The sequence below is a fragment of the Diceros bicornis genome, chromosome 10, assembly GCF_020826845.1.
Source record: "Diceros bicornis minor isolate mBicDic1 chromosome 10, mDicBic1.mat.cur, whole genome shotgun sequence".
Classification (NCBI taxonomy): domain Eukaryota; kingdom Metazoa; phylum Chordata; class Mammalia; order Perissodactyla; family Rhinocerotidae; genus Diceros; species Diceros bicornis.
This window is the reverse complement of record NC_080749.1, coordinates 8,197,539-8,220,397: the sequence shown is the minus strand read 5'-3', so window position 1 is coordinate 8,220,397 and position 22,859 is coordinate 8,197,539. Positions and strand designations below refer to the sequence as shown.

General features: G+C 39.8%; 1 protein-coding gene across 3 annotated transcripts in view; it reads left to right on the top strand.

The window, feature by feature from the left end:
• CNTNAP5 (contactin associated protein family member 5) overlaps positions 1–22,859 on the top strand; it is a 757,303-nt gene that overhangs the window by 487,839 nt on the left and 246,605 nt on the right. For all 3 annotated transcript variants that reach the window (XM_058548782.1, XM_058548783.1, XM_058548784.1), the window contains one exon: positions 9,035–9,154. In XM_058548782.1, the coding sequence (XP_058404765.1) occupies positions 9,035–9,154 (120 nt within the window). The remainder of the gene's footprint in view (positions 1–9,034; positions 9,155–22,859) is intronic.

Below are 22,859 nucleotides of genomic sequence, written 5' to 3'. Positions count from 1 at the left end.
AATGGATTTTCTTGAGAAACCATATAATCCTGCTGTTTTTTCCTAGGGGAGCTCTTTAAATACCTTTTCTTTTTCTTTTAGGAATTGGTCTTTAAAATTTTCTGTTTGTATTAGGTTTACTTTGGTAAGTTTAAGACCCTAAATTACTTGAGATCTAGAACATGTCTTTTGCATTTAGTTTTCTGAGAGCCTAGCCTAGAGTTACTGAACAATTAATAGGTTCTTGATAAATGTGCGTGGAGGACTTGTTTGCATAGGAAGAACAATTCAGTAAACAAGTAGCATGGTGTACTTCCTGGAAGAGTTGTTGGATTTGACATATATATTTACCTTCACTTCCTCCTAAAACTTCATATAAACAATAGTAAATGATATATATATATTTTTTAATGGCTCAGTCAGCAGCTGGTCAAAGAAGCACCTTGACTCTTGTCATCCCCAAATCTCCAACTTTCATGAGAGAGTGATCATAAGAGATCTAAGAACGCATCTGGGTGGGAGTTAGGGAAGCTGAAGGAGGAGATAGCCCATCTGGAGTAGCAGCTGGCTTGGCTTGGCTGCCCCACATTAACGACTTAAGCCAGAAGATAAGTGACAGCATGTATGATCTACAATAGCACCCCATGCCCTGCCCTGACATTACAAGCATAAAATGTGTGTGCTGTGTCACTTATGCCTTCTAAATCTCATGTAAAATATCTCTCTAAATCATAGACTCTAACAAGACCAAGAGAAAATACCTAAAGACACTAACATGGGGATTTCCCACGACATGGTCCAGCCAGATAAATGTCTTTGGAGGGCAAACCACAGATATTTGCTTAGAGCAATCGGTATTCTAGAGACCACCATTAAATATGAGAGGACTACAAAAGATTACCTGGCATCCTAGAAAAGAGTATAATATGAAAGACTAGATAGAAACCAAAACCAAGCACAAAACAAATAAACTAACTAAACACACACGGACGCGCGCGCGCACACACACACACAACTTGGAGGAAATAGTGTATACAGAGAGAAGAAAATGTCAAAGAAACCATATTATAATTAATATTCTGAGAGATAAGAGATATATTGCATCAATGAATCAAGAATTGCATGCTATTTAAAAAAAGAATATTCAAAGGGAGAAAAAAAAAAACACTCTAGAGAATTTTAAAATGCTACCACTGAAATAGCCATTGAAGGATATTTGGGTGATGATCAAACAAACTGGTATATCCATTCCATGGAATTTTATGCAGCAATTAAACAGGAATAAACCATTGATAGGTGAAACAACTTGTACAGATTTCAAGGGTATTATGTTCAGGGAAAAAGCCAGTTTTGAAAGGGAATGCCCAGCACGACGGTGAGGGCAGGCCCAGGGAGTCAGCTGTGCACCGGATGGGAAGCACACCATCCATATTGCAGCAGGTCAGAAAGATCCAGAAGATAAATTTTCAAAGAAGCTGAAATCCATAGAATACCTGAAATGCCTAAATATTAAAACAAAATATTTCTTCTTAGAGACATTTTCAAACAGACACCAAAAGATAGAGTAGTACAACTGACCCCCATGTACCCTTCCCTCAAGTTCAGCATTTATCAATATGCTGCTGTTGTTGCTACTATGCCCCTCTTTTTTTTTTTTTTGACAGAGCACTTTAAAAACAAATTGTGGTCGTATCATTTTACTACAAATTCCTCAGTATGTATCTCTAACAAAAAAGAACTTTTTATCTTTTGAAGCAAATCACACTACCCAACCTTATCATCATACTCAACCAAAACTAAAAATACTTTCATAATATCATCTGATCCTAAATCTGATTTTAATTTTTCTGGTTGTCTTAATTTTTTTTCCTTTGGCTTATATGAATTAGGATCCAAACCAAGTCTACACATACTGTTTGATTGATATGTCTCTTGCATCTCTATCCTTGTTTTGCCATTCATTTGTTGAAGAAACTGAGTCACTTGTTCCCACACTCTGGATTTTACTAATCATATCCTTATAGTGTGGGTGAGCACGTTTCTTTATCTCTTATTATAAATTAATGTTTAAATCTCAGGGCTTAATTAGATTCAGCTTCAAATTTTTTGGCAAGGCTTAGGTAGTGCTGTGTATTTCTTATTGCATCACATTGCAGGCACTTTAATAATCACTTTTGGGGATGTTGAAATTGATCAGTGAGTTTGAGTATTATTAATTTAATCCATCCACTAAAAAGTCCCCCATCAACTTTTGACCTAATGATTTTAGCAGTCTTTGATGATCATTGTCTAATTTTTTATTTCATTGGTAATTATAAAAAGATGAATTTAAAATTCTATTATGTCTTTTGCACTTTCTGGCTTTGGTTATTCTCTAATAATATTTCTCATGGAATACTAAGTTACCATCAAATACAGTCCATATAAGAAAGGCAGGACATAATCTGTGTTGTTCCCAATTTTCAGAATAGGACTTTGTTCTTTAGCAACTTCCAGAGATGACCAATGGACTTAGATAGATAAATAGATAAATGATAGATAGATAGATGATAGGTAATGAATTAGTAGATTATATATATTTAAATATATAAATGCAGTGATTATTCTTTTTTTATTGTAAAATGGTTGACATACAATATTATATTAGTTTCACATGTACAACATAGTGATTTGACATTTATATACACTACAAAATGATTACCATGACAAGTGCAGTGACTATTCCTTTTTTATACCCAAATTGTTCCATCAAATTGGATACTGTGCTATCTTTGACATAATTCCAATTTTTGATAGCTTTCTTATCTTCATGCACAAAAAGGTATCCCAATCTCATCCTGTTCCAAACATGCACTCGGTAAAATTCTTCCTCCTTTTAGTGGGAAATTGTATTTAGAGACCACAATCTGTGCTTCTAGTTCTTTCAGTGGTCCAAACATGAAAATACATCATTAAAAACATTAAATAATGGGGCTGGCCCAGTGACATAGTGGTTAAGTTCACATGCTCTGCTTTGGTGGCCCAGGGTTCACAGGTTCAGATCCTGGGCATGGACCTACGCACTGCTCATCAAGCCATGCTGCGGTGGTGTTGCATATACAAAATAGAGGAAGATGGGCACAGATATTAGCTCAGGGCTAATCTTCCTCAGCAAAAAGAGGAAGATTGGAAACAGATGTTAACTCAGGGCCAATCTTCCTCACCAAAAATAAATAAATAAAATAAATAAATAAATAAATAACTAAATAAATAAATAAATAATGAGTTCATACTGATATTACCAACTCATGTTAAGATTGCAGAATTTTATATATTTTTGCATTTTATATTTTGTCTTTCAATGTAAAAATTTTAATTTCTGTTGGTAATAACACAATTAGCTTTTTGGCAAGATATATATAATAGTTTAATAAATCAATAGCAATATTATTTAACAGTAAGGCTATTTAACAAATTTTAAGATTTTTATTATGTTTTGTTTTTTTTCTGGTATATCCTACTGTTTCCCATTTGTCAAATTACTGTTTTAACTTCAAATATGTTTAAATCTATGGTTCATAATAAAACTAAAAATAGTCTCATTGGTCACTTTTGGAGGATACTAGGGAACTACTTCAGTATTTTGAAACTGATGAATTAAAAGGAAAGCATCAAACATTGATCTTGCTTTTCCCATACAATCTTGTAGTTTAAGGAAACCAAATAATTGATGAGAGATGTTTAATTTTTATAAAGTATTCTTACTAATAAATCAAGAAGGAATGATAGAAGTAGATCAACCACTTAACAGCTGGTGTGTCTTTAGGCAAAGTCCTTAGGTGTTATGAGCTCATTTACACTAGCCACAAATAGGAATGCTTGTTACCAGGCTTTATCGTCAGAGATCTCCCAGTAACTGAACCAAAGTTCAAGGAGAAAGTATATTGGGAATGTTAGGCTAACTAAGGTTGTAACCGATTCCAAAAGCTCAATGCCTTGGCAAAATAAAAGTTTCTTTTATGCTCACGTTGCACTGCAGTGTGACCCTGCTCCATGAAGTCAAACACTGACACAGTCCACTTCTATCCCACAGCTCCATTTCCTTTTAGGTCCTTGGGATGCTCCATTTGGATTTTGGTCAGCTAGGTGACCTGCTTTGGTCAAAGGGGCATCAGCAAACATTGTGCAGTTAGAGGCCTGACAGGCGCTTGCCTTCTCGCTGATCTTGGAGCCCTTATCGTGGAAATTTGCCTGCTGGAGTATGCAAGACCACATGGGGGAGAATCAAAGCACACCAGCATGGTGTCAGTAAGCCCCATTCACCTAGCAGCTGACTGCAGATGAATGGGCACCTCACAAGACCATCTGAGTGGCCAAGAACTGCCCAGCTAAGCCCAGCCTAAATTGCTGACCTGCAAACTCATGGAATGACTATTGTCTTAAGTCAATTTTGGAGTGGTTTTTTACCTAGCAATGGATAACTGATACAGTGAGAATATAGATAAAACAAGATTAGCCAAATATTGGTAATTTGTTGAAGTTGGTTGTAATAATATCAGGTTCATTTTATTCCTCTGTAGTCTTTGCATGTATTTGAAAGTTTCTGTAATCAAAAGATAAAAAGAAAATACTGAATATTAATATCAGTTTAAAGAATTCCTATTTAAAGTGATTTGTTTTAATTTCCCTTCAATGTTTAGGAATTGCTCTTTTTTTCCTATTATATTTAATTTTGTTTTCTAATTATTTAAAATATTTGTATGGTTTTGAAGTTAAAAATATAAACGATCTAGAAAGGTCTAGCTTTCATCCCTGTCGCCTCTCTCTCATTCTTTTTCTCTCTCCCCACAGGTATCCATTTATATTAGTCTTTACCTGAATATTTTGGGAGGCATTTTAGAGATTTGTTAGTGAATTTTGAGTTAAATTTGTGATATATACATAGAAAACAAGGCAAATGAGAGAATAAGATATTATTAATTTAAGAAAAACTAAATTTTATTCAGGAAAGGAAAAGTAATTATATTACAATATTTGCTATTTGTGAATAGCATGTATATTAGCATATCACTGCAAATAGTAACCATTGATCTAACTGCAATAACAATACAACTATATTGGAAGTTTGGGGGCATAGAAAGTGCTTTGAATATGGAGGGAGTGATGAAAAAGATAATCCTCATCTTCCATTTTAGTAAGTGAATAGACAACCTGTAAAAATGAAAAATCAAGAAGTAGCAATTTTGATGTGCTATTTATAGATACAATAGCTAATACCAAAAGAATGAACTAAGGAAAGTCATCATCTCTGCACAGAAGGGAGGTAGGGTCTACTGGTTTTTCGTAACAAGCCTTGTGATGCATGGTAAAAACTGAAAAAAAAGGGGCCAGCCCCATGGCTTAGTGGTTAAGTCCGCTAGTGGGGATCTGGGTTCGGATCCCGGGTGCGCACCGACGCACCGCTTCTCCGGCCATGCTGAGGCCACGTCCCACATACAGCAACTAGAAGGATGTGCAACTATGACGTACAACTCTCTACTGGGGCTTTGGGGAAAAAAAGGAGGAGGATTGGCAATAGATGTTAGCTCAGAGCCGGTCTTCCTCAGCAAAAAGAGGAGGATTAGCATGGATGTTAGCTCAGGGCTGATCTTCCTCACAAAAAAAAAAAAAAAACTGAAAAGAAAATCAAGTAAAAACTGACAAAAAAAGAAGAGGCAACATGGCGTGAAACAATGCAATAATAATAATAATAATAATAGCTCATATTTATCCAGCACTTCCTATGTGCCAAGCACTCTGCTAAGTGCTATATGTGGATTGTCTCTGAATCCTTAGCACAATTGTATGAGGTAGGTTCTTTTTATACCTAGAGCCACATGAGAAAACTAATGCTTTGAGAGTTTATTAGCTATTTATTGCTGCGTAATGAATTACAGCAAAACTTAGCATCTGGAAACAACAGACATTACCACCTCATAGTTTCTCTGGGTCCTTGAGCAGCTTAGCTGGGTCGTTCTGGCTCGGTCTCTCACGGGGCTGCAATTAAGGTGTCAGCCAGGGCTGCAGTCATCTCAGTCAATGTTTAACTGGGGAGATCTGCTTCAGAGCTCACTCACATGGCATCACTCAGAAGCTTCCAAGCTCACTCATTTGGGCCTCTTCACAGGGCTGCCTCAGGATGTAGCAGTTGGCTTCTCTAAGAAAAAGTGATCCAGGAGCACCCAAGATGGAAGCCACTCTCTTTTTATAATCTAGCCTTGGAAATGACATTTATCACTTTTGTCATATTCTGTTAGAAGCAAGTGCCTAAGTCCAGCCCACACTCAAGGGGAGGGCATGAATTCATGAACAGGACATGAATACCAAGAAGTGTGGATAAGGTGAGTTACTTTAGAGGTCACCTACCACAGGTGAAGTAGCTTATCCAAGTGATGCAAAACCACCCAGTTAGATTCCAGGGCTCACGTTCTTAACCACTATGTAACCCCCGACGTGTTGTCTGGTGCTATTTACCCTGCACGGGAGAGCACAACTCCTTTCACATGGTTGTCATCTTGGCAGTGTGGGAGCAGTTGGGGAGGGCAACACACATCAGAGCTGACTTTCATGTGTGTGACACACACCCAGGTGTGTTGTCAGGTCTGAGCAAACAGAAATAAGCTCTATATTATGCTCAGTATGGAGGGTGCAAGCTATGACCTTTCCATTTACCTCCTGCTTCAGAAAGTGTGTGACTGCAAGAGAGAATTACATGAGCACAAGGATAACCTTGAATTCACTCTAATTTATAAAAACTCAAACCCTCTCAAGCTTTAGAACTTTATTGGTAATGAATTATTTGAGACACCCCTCACACTTGATCATGACAAACTGCAGCTTCACATTCCTGGGATGGAGCATAGTCACAGGGACATGTTGGCAAAGGTGAGGAGTTGGTGCTATATCTTCAAGCTGTTGGGAGCCACTGAAGTGTTTTACGCTTGAAAGAGTGACATAATAGGATGTGTACCTGCTGCTCTGAGCTACACCATTTTGTCTGAGGCCTCAGATGACATTCTACATTCTCATGCATGACACGGCAATGCCTCCTTTACATCCCCCCGGATTCATTCATGTTGGTGTAATGAGATTTATATGTCTCTCATACCTGCAGACTGATCAAAGTACCCCATGTCAGGGCACTTGTGTCTGCCTCCCTCTGAGCACATAAAGGCCTTTGTGTCTGCAACCAGGCTGTGCACTTCCTAAGGCACAGACTGATTGCCTCATTCATGGTCTGTCATCTGGTAGTAACCACACTGTTGACACATTAGGAGCTCAGGAAACGCTTGTTAAGTCAAAATGGTCTAAACGTGATTGGGCACCTATTATATGTTAGTTACTGCGCTGAGCTCTGGGTAGATAGAAATAAAATAGTGTCATTTTACAAGGGGTTGATCTCCATAATATATAAAGAAGTCACACAATTGAACAACAAAAAAACAAACAACCCGATCAAAAAATGGGCAGAGGAAATGAACAGACACTTCTCCAAGGAAGATATACAGATGGCCAATAGGCACATGAAAAGATGCTCAACATCACTAATCATCAGGGAAATGCAAATCAAAACCACACTAAGATACCACCTCACGCCCGTTAGAATGGCTATAATCACCAAGACAAAAAACAACAAATGTTGGAGAGGATGTGGAGAAACAGGAACCCTCATACACAGCTGGTGGGAATGCAAATTGGTGCAGCCTCTATGGAAAACGGTATGGAGATTCCTCAAAGAATTAAAAATAGAGATGCCCTATGATCCAGCCATCCCACTACTGGGAATCTATCCAACGCACCTGAACTCAACAATCCAAAGAGGCTTATGCACCCCTATGTTCATTGCAGCATTATTCACCATAGCCAAGAAGTGGAAGCAACCTAAGTGTCCCTCGACTGACGATTGGATTAAGAAAATGTGGTATAGGGGGCCGGCCCAGTGGCGCAAGCGGTTAAGTGCGCGCGCTCCGCTGCGGCGGCCCGGGGTTCGCCGGTTCGGATCCCGGGCGCGCACCGATGCACTGCTTGGTGGGCCGTGCTGTGGCGGCGTCCCATGTAAAGTGGAGGAAGATGGGAACCGATGTTAGCCCAGGGCCGTCTTCCTCAGCAAAAAAAAAAAAAAAAAAAAAGAGGAGGATTGGCGGATGTTAGCTCAGGGCTGATCTCCTCACAAAAAAAAAAAAAAAGAAAATGTGGTATATATATACAATGGAATACTACTCAGCCATAAAAAAAGACAAAATCTTCCCATTTGCAACAACATGGATGGGCCTGGAGCGTATTATGTTAAGTGAAATAAGCCAGAAAGAGAAAGACAAACACTGTATGATCTCACTCATATGTGGAATATAAACCAACACATGGACAGAGAAAACTGGACTGTGGTTACCCGGGAAGTGGGGGTGGGGGGTGGGCACAAGGGGTGAAGGGAGTCATATATGGGGTGATGGACAAACAAAAATGTACAACCCAAAATTTCACAATGTTAGAAACCATTAAAATATCAATAAAAAAAAAATAGTGTCATTTTACTTTATTAATAAAAAGGCATGACTGTATATAGTCATTCAGTTTTTCATTCATTAATCAAACATTTTTGAACTCTTGTTGTGAGTGTGGCACTCTGCTAAGATGCTGGAACCCAGTGTCAAACAACACACAGCCATCGCTGTCACAGATTCTGTAGCCACTGGGGGAGACAGAACAGTGTGTGATGATCCTAGCTGAATACACTCTGTGGTCACGGAGGAGGGCATATGCTTTAGTTTAGAGAAGGGCCATGTAAAAGTTAAGGGGAGACTTTTTGGAGTATGTAACCGCTGAGCCATTTAGAAGAACAGATGTTGAGATGAATGGAGGATGTGACTCCAGTGTATTGGGACACTGGTTTGTTAAGGCTTAGGGGCAAAGTCGAGGCTATAGGAGAAGGGAAAGAAATCAACATTAAAAGTAAATATAAATAGGAGTTACTTATCCCTCCAAAGAGATATGCAGAGCCAAGCAAAGTTTCCTCTCTGCTGCCTTTGTGTCTTTTCAGCCCTCTATGAGCAATCCTGCGAAGTGTACAGGCACCAAGGGAACACGGCTGGTTTCTTCTACATCGACTCGGATGGCAGCGGGCCATTGGCACCTCTCCAAGTGTACTGCAATATCACAGGTAAGGGTGCAGGGTGTCCCATTCATGCTTCACCCAGCTACGTGATGGTATCCAGCAAAAGGGAGTCCACGGGAAGGGGACACTTGCATAGATAAAAATTTAAAGAGCCAACCTCTCGGGGGGGGATACGGTATTTTAGTAAATAATAGAAATTAGCAGCTAGATTATTTTCATGAGAGAAGAAAACTTGTTAGTGGTCTTGATAATGTTCCACCAAACCAAGAATTAATTATCAAGCATTTTCTGTAGAGCTTATCAAGGACATTTTCTCTCTTAAAACTCAAAAACAGAAAGAAAAGGAAAACAACCAAACCAACAAAAAATGAAACTCAAAATCAATAGGAAGGCCTGACTCAGGAAGTGGAGAGCTTGATATATGTCTGACCCTGAGAGCTGTGTGAATCCTGTATTCTCTGAGCTTCAGTTGTTCATCAGTGATGTGGGAATAGTGGTTCCTACCTCCTAGAGTTATGAGGGTTAGACACTATCATGTGTATTGAAGCAACTAGCCAGGCTAGTTATCCAGTAGATGCCTAACAAAAAAAAGCAAGCTATTTCCGTTTTCCCTGGCAGGCTCATCATATCTTGCTACTTCTTTCAATGTGGAGGACATAGTGAGAGTCAATTATTACATGGGTTTAGAAAGAGCATACGATCACTAATTTATTGTGAAAAATAATTCTGAAAAGCCAAAAACTGGTGTAATAGTTATTTAAAGATACAGCAATATGACTACTCCCTCCATTGTGAGTGTCATTAATTGGCACATACACATTTTTTGTTTGTCTTAAGCACTGTCTTCAGAGATGTCAGCAGAATAATGTAATGAAGCAGAAAAGTAGGGGCCTATTAAGGCTCATTGAGTCCTCAGGCCCCAGGCTTCTCTACAACAAGACAACCACATTTATGGAGCTCTTTCTATAGCCAGACACTGTCTTGGGCACATGCAGAGAAATGAGACATAGTCCCTGTCATTAATGAGGCAGTAAAATAGGGGAAAATACCATGTAATATCACAGGTAGAAAGGCAAGCAAACCATTGCACAAACGGTGATTTAGGACACTTAGCAATTTCCCCATCTGAATACAAAGGGCTACACTTTTTCTTTAGAAAATGCTATTTACATGAAATTGGATGCCATTTCATTGTGTTTCCGTAATACTTCATCTCTTCAAAATGCACCTACGCTAGCTGCTTCTCAACAGCCCTATAACGTAATTAGAAATTGTGTTATTGTGTTCTTTTCACAGTTGCGGTAACCTTTAGTGTTTAACGACCTGGTCAAGAACTGGGCTTCTCAGTGGATCTTGGTTATTTTCAAAAGATGATTAACATAAAGATCTCCAGGGATTCTTGCTAAAAATGCAGACTTCCTAGCCCCAGAAATTCTAATTCAGTAAATGCCCTTTTACTGAACTCTCCAGATGATTTTGGTGCAAATTATCCCTGGTCTCACTTTACCAAAAAACAGAGAAAGTGATTTGGGTGCAGAGTAAGGCAAAGGAGATCAATCCCTGCTGTGAAGTGCTCGGGCATGGTCACTCAGCTCCCACCAACTTTGGGAACTGAACCGAGAGTTTACAATATCATCTCTTATGATCCTCACAACAAAAACCTGAGGTAGATATTTCTATCTCTATCTTACATAGAAGGAAAGAGAACATGAGTCTTGCATGGCTTGCTCGAGGTAATAAATACTGGGACTAATAGTCAAGATTCAGGAAGCAAACAAAACCTCCGATGCAGTAATCATGTGTATCACTAAAACTAATTGGATACTTTGTATTGCTTATGTTTTGCTTTAAACAGTACTTTTATTTTTGTTATAAAAGAAATCAATATTAATTACAGAAAAGTTAAGGGAAAAAAGAAAAGTATGAAAAAAACGTTAAAGTGACCTATAAACCACAATCCAGAGACTGCCATTGTTATTTTAGTGTTAGAATTTCCTTGGGAATTTAGTCTATGAATGCATATGTGTGTTTTTTCTATGAATGCATATATTTTTTAAATATATATTTTAAAATTGTGAATTTAATAGATAAGCATACACTTGTCCTTATATAATTTAATTTCAAAATATTGAAATTAAAATACATTAAATATAGTTTAAAAATTTTAAACTCTCCAAAATAATGTGAGTACGATGACACAGAGGGAATGATTGATTCAGAGTCTCATCGACATGGAACCCTCTGCCTCTCTTTAGAAAGATTCTTCTCAGGGTTTATGTTTGCTGTGTTGACCAGGAATGGCTAAAGGGGAATGTTTCCTTGTATTTAAAGGTTGCTGTCTTGCTGGTGTGATCCTGAAGGACTCAGGACCTCTGAGTTGTGTCCTGGAGTTGATAGGCTTGATCATGCGTGATTGGGCATTTCTTTTTCTTTATTTTTTATTTATTATTATTTTTTATTGCAGTAGTATTGTTTTATAACATTATATAAATTTCAGGTGTACCTCATTATATTTTAATTTCTGTGTAGAGGACATTTCTTATAAATAAGCTTTTTTGGTCACATGCAGTTGTAAAATATATAGGTTTTTGAGTTTTTTGATATTTTTTTCTAAGATACCAATAGAAATAAAATCAAACTTCTCTGTAGGCTGAATTATGTAATTCTGATATTTAACTGATGAGTATTTTTAATACATAAATATAATGATAACCAAATACATATTTTTCTATTTGTAAATATTAAATATTCTTAAATATGAGTGACTAATGACACTAGTAAATGTGTGACAGAGTGGTCCAGTAAGAGAGTGAGAGAAGAAGGAAGGAAGGGAGGGAGAGGGAGAGAGGAAATGGATGGAGAGAATGGAACCAGGAACAGGGGTATGGGGAGAGGAAGACGTGTTCAGTGTTGAGCTCCGTTTTTCTGAAAACACAAAGTGGCTGTTGTCTGCACTTTCCAGTAGCATCACTGGGGTACTAACACAGAGAGTGTTAACAGTGCTGGGAGGCTGGGAACCGGGGTTCTCTTTCTGCACCTTGTGCCAGTCAGCTGAGTGCTCCTGGCCTACTTGCTCACCTCTGAGATAAGGATCTGGAGCAGGGGCACTCACGGGCCTTCCTCATTTAGAATTCCCTGAGAGGTCATTTGAGGTTCAACAGAAAGGGGGAGTTTCTCGTAAGAAGTCTGCAGATATTTGCACATAGATGTCATGAGGGTGAGGAAGGACAGTTTTAGTTGTGGAGAACAGTACATTTGAATCCCACCCGCATCTCTCTCTACAATGTACCCTGGGAAAACATTGGTTCCCCATTCCTATGGGCCCATTCCTAAGTGGCACGTTACCCCTCCTTGGAGATTTAAGTCTGTGCATCTCGCCTCCCACAGGGTGGTCTCAGGGAGGTGAGATTCCTGGATGCTCAAGCAGCAACTGTCCCATTCAGTGCAGGGTGGCATGATCTCTGCACGGGAAGAGAAGGCCAGTTTATGGGAGAGACCTAAGGGGGGATTAGGTTTATTGATAAAGTGGACTGAGTCTAGGCCACTACAGATTTTGACAGTGTGCTGTACCCAAGGCTGTGTTCTAAGTCACTTCACCATGGAATCAGTGGGTGGGAGAGAAGGAAGGCCCAGTGTTTACATGGAGGATTGAGTGATGTTATAGATGAAGAATATAAAGAGTAAGTTTCTGCAGGAGTACACATTTGACCTACTTTTAACATCTCTATAAATGATTTACAATTCAGTTCAGCTCAATATAAATTTGCCCATTTCAGGCACTGTTCAGGCAAACTGCTAAGAATACAAAATTGTGTCTGCATTAGTTTCTACAGGCTGCTATAACGAAATTCTACAAATTGAGTGGCTTAAAAAATAATACCATAAGTCTATTGTCTCACAATTCTGGAGGCTAGAAGTCCAAAATCATGGTACCAGCAGGGCCACACTCCCTCTGAAACCTGTAGGAGAGAATCCTTCCTTGGTTTTCCTAGCTCTTGTGGTTCACCTAATCCTTGGTTGTTCCTAGGCTTGTAGCAGCATACTTCAATCTCTGCCTCCCAGAGATTGTCACCCTGCTTGTACTCACAAGTGACCTTCTCCTCTCATGTTTCTGTGCATCTGTTCCTTCTCTTCTTATAAGGACACCAGTCATATCGGATTAGGGCCCACCCTAATGGAGCATGACCTCATCTTAATTTGATTACATTTGCAAAGAATCTATTTCCAATTAAGGCCACATTCACAGGTACCAAGGGTTAGGACTTCAACATATCTTTTTAGGGGACACAATTCAACCCATAACAGTATCATTTCAGTCTCTTTCACAGGCTAATCATGGAGAAGACACAGCAACAATTAAAATATAATATAAGGACAGTGACAGAGTATGCATAGTGTGTGTGGTTGGGAGCCCACGGGAGGGACACCTAATCCAGCCTTTGTGGCATGGAAGGACTATTGGGGAGACAGGTTGTGTCTCTAAGACCTGGACAGAGAGTAGCAGCTGGCCAGAGGAAGAGGCAAAGGAAGGCATTTCCAGGAAGAGCAAACAAATGTCAGGAACGAAATTCCAGAGTTCCTCGAGCCTGCATATTTGTGGGAGCCACCAAACTCACCAAGATGAGTCACTAGTTTAGAACACTGAAAAACTCATGAAACTGAATGCATCGAAAAGAAAAGGATCAAAGTGACTTGAGTAGATGCAAGCAAAAGCTGTTGAAGGTCCATAATCCGAGCTATAGTTTCCCAGCAAGGAAATCTGTTGTCTCAGTTCCAGGGAAAAGAAGGAATAGTTTTACCATCGACAGTTCTGGAGCATGCCAGACTATTTAGCTGTCCCTGAATGAAAGATGAATAGCTTTCTGAGCACCAGCAACAAGACACCATCCTCAGATCAAACATGCACTTTAGCACAGTTCCCTTATCTTGAGGACAATGGATCTGTCAGATGGCTTGCTCAAATTAGGGACTGTTTACAAAGGTATGAGCAAACAAGAAGAAATTATGGGAAGGGGACCATACTACAGTGCTAGTAACAGAGGAACTGTTTCCTCCATCAGGCCCACAGAGGGGAGAGGAGAAAGTGTTGCCAGTGTGAAAAGGAGGGCAGCATGGAGAAGCTGTGCCTTGAGAGAACTGTGACCTCCTGTGTGGGAACAGCCAGCAAGAAGCTGGCAGATGACCCCAATCTCTCTTTGCCGCTTGCGGTCCCCTTCCTATGTCTCCATTGAGCAAACCCAGCTAGAATTCAGAAGGCAAGAGCACTTATCAACGTAATGCTTTTAGTCAGCCTTCCTGAGCACAGGGAAGGCTGCAGAAGGGTAGAAAATGCATCTGGTGGCGCAAATGGAAAATATTCCTGTTAGCCTGTTTAAAGAGCTGCCCTCAGAAGTGATTAGAATTCAGCAAGGCTCAAAGATGGTAGTGAGGCGGAGGCTGTGAGTGAAGGCTACAGACCATGAAAATATATGAGGTACGGACTGTTCAACAGATTCTAACCTGAAGCAGGAAGAACCTCCCTTTGCATGTTAAATGGGAGTGAGACGAGGATGAATGCAAGAAACACACACTGAATAAGAGACTTAGAGAGCTAACCGACTCTAAAAGTTAAAAAGTCATTCAATTGATGAATAACTGAGGGGCAAGTAGACAACTAAGAGCAACTGTGACATACTAAAATGCAATGTTGTATTAAAAGGGACATCTAGGACCCGTGCCACTACCTGGTGGTAAAGATCACTGGGCCTGCCTGGAGAGGTCAATTTCAGTCAGTGATGTAAAGTTTGTGATTGTTCTTGGCTATGCCGATCTAATTTGGCAAGTAGAGAAAGATGCATTTTAGACAACAGGAATCCAAAGGGGACTCAGAATTGTGTTGCTGAATGAAAATGCACATAAGGTGGCTCACAGGATGGGTTAGATGCTGTAAGGAAGTGAGGGAGTTCTGGTCACTGGGATCAATACAAAGGAAACAAGAATGGAGAAAGAAAAGAGCACAGTAAGTAGTTGAAATTAGCAAACACCTGAGGTTCCTGTGCAGGAAGCTTGGGTTGACAAGACAGGAGAATGGGGCTTCTCAGCTGTTTCCTGCTTTCCTTGGTACAATGGTTAATTTTATGTTTCAATTTGGCTGAGCCACAGTGCCCAGACATTTGGTCAAACATCATCATTAATGTTTCTGTAAAGATGTTTTTTAGATGAGATGAATATTTAAATCAGTGGACTTTGAATAAACCAGATTACCCTCCAAAATATTGATGGGCCTCCTCCAATTAGTTCAAGGCCTTAATAGAACAAAGACTGACCTTCCCCAAGCAAAAAGAAATTCTGCCAGCAGATGGCCTTCCGACTAGAACTGCAACTCTTTTCTGGGTCCCAGCCTGCAGGTCTGCTCTGCAGATTTTGAATTTACCAAGCCTCCATAATCATGTGAGCAGATTCTTTAAAATTAACATCTATATTCACATCCATTTGTTCTGTTTCTCTGGACAGCCCTGCCTAATGAACTTGGGGTACCTGCAGTTTGGATGCCTCTGCTCTGTGCTTTCCTCTGACTTCCTGTGTATATCCCCACACTAATCACACTGCATTATAACTGTCAATGTTTACTTGTGTGCTCCCATGGGGCTTGTGAGCTTCTTGACAGAAAATGAGGGACTGGGTGTGATGAATCCCAGATCTGCTTTTACACATACTCTAATGAATCCACTGTAAATGGAACACTGAGAAATCACAGCCAAACCGAAGATTAATTTCTACCTTTCTCCTTTTTTGTCCTTTTTTCTTCCCACTTCTCATAATAATCTATCTTAGACTAAGGCCCTGTCCCATTAAATCAATAACAGTTTGGAACTGTGGCTACTGCCTCAATGTCCAATCTTAACTGGGCTTGAGCCATTCCTACCATTGACAACCTCTTCTACAAATCTAAGAGAGAGAAGTGTCCATCTGCTCCTCATTGCCTCCAAGACCTTCCATTGCTATCCAGCCTCCCCAAAACCCTCTTTCCTTCACACATAGGAATCATTAGTGGGGGGAGTAGCACATGTTTTGGAGTCACATTGGAATTCAAATTCTAGTGCTGGCATATTCTAGCTGCATGACCTTGGACAAGTCATTTAGCATTTCTGGGTCTTGGTTCTCTTATCAGTACAATGGACTTGATAAAAATGGCTGCCTTTCAAGATTGACGTGAAGATTAGAATATATATGTAAAGTTTCTAGCCTCCAAAAGTAGATGGTCATGAAATAGGGTAACCAAATATCACTGTGTAATTATTAACCATGCCCTCTTTCACTTTCATGGCTTGCCTAGCGTAGATGATATCTGTACGGTCGTCCCAGACGTAGAAGATAGCTCTCTCTTCCTGCCAGTGGTAAAATCGTTACTCCTTCTGCAGGTGCCATGAGATTTCTGGGGCTCTAGGAGCCTAGAGGGAGCATTTCTGAGGGGAAGTTCCCAGTATCAATAAAGCAGAATTAGAAGAGTGAGGCACTCTGACAAGATTTTCTTTAGAACTTGACATTTAAACTCATTCTACTCAGTTTACATTTTGCCATTTTTAATGTTAACAGGATACCTTGTCAACACGTTAAAAGATGTTTCCCAGACACACACTGTTTTTCCTCTGTACAGTACAATTGCATATTGATATGCAAAATTATTTATCTAGAATCACTAACAAAAATACATTTATTTCATATCTTGATGGATACAATGCCAATTTCATGCATCTAGACCTGTTCAGGAATCATAAGGGCATTGCAAGGAGTTTGCAAGGAATGTTTAGTCAAATCTCTAAAGCAAAACTTGTTTTCCATTCTCAAACAGCTCATAATCCATTTGTAAACCACCTTACAAGTCTCCATATCTTATCACTCTCGCTATTCTGATGCTCTGTTTCTCACTCCTTTGGCAGCAGGCTCTGCTTTCATTAAAACTCATCAAAGCATGCATAATAGAGTAGGTAGAGAAGCTGCAATTGAAGTTTCTCTAATATTCCTGCACATAATTGTGCAGTGTGATTGCAGGTAATAGATTATCATCCAAACTATTGACAGAAAGAAAGAAATGTGTCCATTCAGTTAGCTCTAACAGTTGTCCGTCTTGCTTCCCAAAGTTGGAGCAATGTCAGTGAGTTTACAGTTTCCATACATGCTGCACAATGGTCTGTCAGAGTAGAGGACACAAGAGTTACCCATGACATGGGACGGAGCCAACTTATGGCACATTTATTTCTCCCGGAGCTTCTTTGTATTTTGTACCAAAGAGAAGTAGAATTCAGCTGTTGGTGTCACGTACACCTGTAATAAAGTTCTGTCCTGGTGCCTTCTAGTGGCATCTCCCTGCTGATTTCTACCCCAAACACTCCACTTCCAACACACACATACACCCCAGAAAGGAAGAATTAACTCCCATTGCCCTGCCAAAGTCTTCTACAAGAACAAGCTGGGCTCAAGTTCTCAAGTTTCTTTTTATCATAAGTTGGATAGCCATCGTGGCAGAAGTACTTTTGCCAAAAAATTGTCACTAGATTACAGACTGTATAAAAGTGTGCCTAATATCTACTGGGCACCAGGTTAGTTCTAAATGCATCCCTGTGAAGTAGCTGGAATAATTTTTATTTTACAAATGTGTTAATGAGGCTAGTAAGTTATAGAGCTAGCCATCAGATCTAAGGCTTTTGCTCTGTGCAGTATGCAGTGCTTCTTAGCAAAGGCGCCTAAGGCCTGGGAGGCAACCTTTCCTCTATTGCTTTGAATCCGTATGCATTGGTTGTCTGCTCTGGCCAGGCACTGATGAGGCAGTGAGAACATAGAAATAATTGAAATACAGTCCCCCAAGTTATCTCATGTCTTCGTGGTAAAAAAACACCCAAGTGTCCAGTCTTTCCCGCTCTGATTCATAATTCACACAACAACCAGAGTGATCTTTTAAAAACGCAGGTCTGCCTGGGCCTCCCCACCCTCTTCTCCTTCTACTTGCACAAATTCCAAGCTCCTATTCATGGCTTACAATTTTTGAAGGACATGGTTGTGAGGAAATATGAGTTCATAGGCATTAATTGTCTTAGAACAATGCCTGGTGTTGATGTATAATTACATCCTCTGAATTATTATCACTAGTATCTATAATAATTATTGTCGGTGGGACCGCAAGCAAGGCCCTTGACCATTGTATCTCAGTTTCTCTCTCTGTAAATGGAGAGTGATGATAACAGCTTTTTATGATTGGTTTGTAGTGAATTAAATGAGTTAACATTTAAACAGTGTCAGAGAGTGACTGACACAGAGCAGGTGGTGAAAGAAACTTAGGTCTTTCTCTTTCTCTTTACCCCTCCCTTGGAAACGTGTCCACTGTCTTTACGGGCAGTAGGCTCAGCTCATCCCAGGGAGGAGCCCACAAGCTGTGTCCCCTGGTAGCCCCAGCACCGTTTCCCGGCTGAGACTCACTCATGGGTGGCGTATGTGCCGTGGCTCACTAGCAGTTTAATCAGTTGGAATAATACTTGTATTGTTGCTCATATTTCAGAGGGACAATCTGCTTTCTGTAAATGAAGTGTTTTCCAGAGGACTCTTTTAGGCTAAAGAAGAATGGTAATTCAACAGCTTAGAGGAGGAAAGCTTTTTTTAAGTGTCTCACTCTCTGTTTAATATCTTATGCTGTCAGCCAAGGCGTGGTGACTGCATAGGGCTTCCTGAAGACTGGTCTCCCAAGCAAAGCTGGGGAGCGGATCTGCTTGTGTCGGAGGCCTGAGCTTTAAAGTGGTCTCTCCGGGCTAGCGGCAGACGGCATAATCTCCTGCTAAATTGGGCCATTAAATAAAACTGCTAAGTCATAAAGCTGTAGCATTACCCTGAAATTAAAGCATTGTCACCTTTGAATTGCCAAGAATTTTAACAAGCACTTAGAGAAATTCCTTTCACACATGGGTTTAGCAGAGCCAGTATACTCCAACTGCGTAGATGAGAGCAGAAGGCTCCGGACAAATATGGGGAGGGTGATTGCAATGTGATTTTCATTCATTTATTTGCTTATTCATTCATTCATCCCCCCTTTACTAACTCACTCACTGATATCTTAAATTCCTTAATTAGTCTTTCATTTATTTAGTCATTCATTAATTCTCATTTATTTCCGCATTTATTTTTTCAAGTGTTAATTATACATTATTTATTCATTCATTGAATCAGTCACTCACTATGTTATTCAGTTGATCATTAAGAAATTAAGCCATTAAAATAAAATTTTGAGACTGACTGAGCAAGGCCCCCAGGTTACAAAATGAATGTCTGTCCTTATCCTCAAGGAACTCATAGTTCAGAGAGGGAGACAGACATTGTAAATAGATATGTTACACATGGTGTGGAAAATAAAATAGAAGCCAGTAGATGGTACAGAAATATTACAAAGGAGACAGTGGTTGAATCAAGGGTTACAAGGAGACAGGGATGGTGGTCAGAGAAGATATCCTTAAAGTGCTGCCCTCTGAGCTGAATTTTATAGTAGAAACAGCTAACATTTAATTGAATGTCTACTAGTATGAGATGCAATGCTTGGCACTTTGCATTCATGATATCATTCAGTTTTCCTAGAAATCATGTGAAGAATGTACCATTCTTTCCATTTTACAGGGAAGGGCACTGACGTCTTGAGAGGCTGAGTAACTTGTCCAAGGTCTCACAAGTTGACAACGTTGGCTAGAAGTTGGGCTGGGTCTGTGATTCCCATCCCTGGGTTCCTAGGCTGGATGACACAGAGGTCTGAGGCAAAGAAAGACCTATGATTCCAAATAGACCCTTCCTCTGGCCTGTGCTGCCCCCATCCATCCGTCAGTGCCACAATGGAAAGCTCCTCAAGGAAGTGACCCTGAAGGAATGAGGTCTCTATTATACCCTGCCTGATCATTATGCACCTCCCTAATTGTCACTTTCCTCATCTCATCGTAAAATGAGAATAATCATACCCACCTTTCAAGATTTTCCTGAATATTAGATGAAAATTATATAAAGCAAAGATTCTTAAATTTTATTTCTCCAAAGAATGACCTGGGATGAATGTTTAAAATGCCAATTTTCTAGGCTATTTCCAGCAATGTTTATTGAGTAAGTTTAGGACAGTGATCAGACAGTAGCATTTTAACAATCACCTTATGACACTGGACTTTGGGAAATATCTATCTAAGGTGATGAGCACAATGCCTAGCACTTAATAAGTCTCTTTCCTTATTCATTTCCCCACTTCTAAGAGGAACCTGATCAGTGACTAGAAGAGTTGCTCTTCTTAAGACCTGAATACAAGACTTATCCTGATGCCATCCTGATGGACCTTTCACAGCACATTTTATTGCAGATATCTGGCGAACCCCTCCTTTTGCTGCCGTGGGGATCAGGACCCAGTCCATTCAAACAGTTGTTTATTGAGGCTGCCTGTGCTCAGCGCTGTACAAGCTACTGTAAACCACTGACCTCTATGCCCAAGGGCTTCATATTTAACTTCCAGCTCTTAAAGCACTTTCATCTAGGCCATTCTATTTAATTCATACAATTATCCTGTGGATACTTGACAGCCGTGGAATCCTGGGCAAGTTAACTTCTATGAGGCTCAATTTCCTCATCTGTATAATAAGAACGATCAGTTACTCTAACCTCAGTGAGTTGATGTGAGGATTAAAAAAATTAAATGAGTGATGTACCTTGTGCACACAGAACACTATCTGGCATTCTCTAAGAGCTCCTGAAATGGAGTCACCATCATCCAGCACCATCATCATAAGAGGACTAGATGCTGAAGGAATTCAGAGACAGGAGTGATCAAGAAAGGCCCTGGGAAACAGAGGGCTTGGGTTCGACCTTGAAAGATAGGTGTCTCAGGGCTAGGCAGAGAGGAGAAAAGAGGAAAATCAACCCTGTTGAGCTTGGCAGGATCACCAATGTGGAGATGCAATGAGCAGGTGCCCACAGGCCCTTTGCCTTGTTCTAGGGCCCCTGGCTCACCTGTGTATCCTGATGCAGTGCTATCGTTTGGCTGAAGAATTTTCTTGTTCAGAAGAGTGAAATAAAAGTGGGAGTCAAAGGTGTCTCCCAGGAAGCTTGCTTGTTCTTCCTCACTTTTGCTCTAGGCCCAGGATTCCAGGGAGAGATGATGAATCAAAGTCAGTCTAGACATTCCAAAGAATAAAAGAGCCAAGATGTGCTAGCAGCTTGTGATGCCATACTCTGTGAAGTAGGGGAAACAGAGGAGCCATTTGTCTGCGAGCCTTTTTCCTATTTCCCTTCCCCTCATGTGGACTTAAGTCACAGGACCACTAATCAGCCTTGCATTCTCAGTATACAAGTGTTTGAATATATTCTATTTATATCTATTTGTAAAGAGAAGCTGGTAAGAGACATTGACTGATTAGACTGTCCGTGGGGCCAGTTTCCGCAGTGGGTTTCCAGTGGTAGCTCTGAGTATTCTGTCCAGCCCTCATGCCTTGTATCCAGTTTTGCTCTTCTGGAATATCATTCCTCACCTCCTTCTTTAGACCAAGCCCTCTTTCTTTTCTCCTTTGAAACTCCTTTGCCTGTTACACTTCTTTCAATTCATGTAATCAACAAATATCTACCAAATCTAGCATAGTCATTGAAAGCTTGAGCCTGGTTTGAATACCAGAGCTGACATTTAGTTTTGTCAAGTTATGTGACTAAGGTGAGTTACCTGGCTTCCCTGTTCCTCAGTTTCCTCTTCTGTAATTAACAATAGAACCTGTTTTTAAGGTTGTTGTGAATTTTATATGAGATAATCAATGTAACTCATAAGAAAACATGTCTGGTATTGTAGACCCAATACATGGTAACTGTTATTATGTTCATTGCTCTAACCCCAGGAACCAGAGTCAGGGTTTCTGGGGATGCAGTAATGAAAATAATAGCTAATAACTTTCATGAGTGCACAACACCTGACATACTGAGAACACTCATGAAAATTAATTCAACATTATTAATAAATACTTACACTTGAAAATGGATGTGCTACCATGGTGTGAATGGTTGAATTTGATAATAATTTTTGTTATTTGATACTTATTTGGCCAATTAGTCCTTAGCAGTGTGTGTGTGTGTGTTTGTGTGTGTGTGTTGGTATAATAGCACATGCACATGAACTTGTGGAGCATAGTAGAATAGTTTTGAACACTTACTACATGTGAAGTACTGTGCAAAGCACTATCTTGTTTTCCCTAAAGTTTCTATTCTAAAATGTCCAAACTTACAGAAAAATTGAAAGAATACTAAAATGAGCATCCATACACCTTCAACCTAAATTCTCCAAATGTTAACATTTTGCCACATTTGTATATTTGTGCTACCCTCATCTCTCTCTCGTTCCTTCTCCCTCTCTTCCTCTCTCTCTTTCTCTCTCTCCTCTCTCCCCTTCCTCCTCGTATAAAATGCTTTTTTCTCCGTGAACTATTTGAAAGTGAGTTGTAGAAATACTGCTATTTTAAATCTAAAGACTTCAGCTTGTATCTCCTAAGAATACTATCTTAGTATTCTCCTGAGATAATATCCTATGTAACCACAATACTAAAACCATACTTAAGAAAATAAACATTAATTCAATTATTATTATCCAATATCTAATCCATCTTGTGCCTACAATACATTTTACAGCAGCGGCTGTTTTTATACTTTTTTTTTTAGGATTCGGGCAGTGTCCCCATGTTGGTTGAATTATCCTTTTAGTCTCTTTTAACCAGAAGACCCCTTG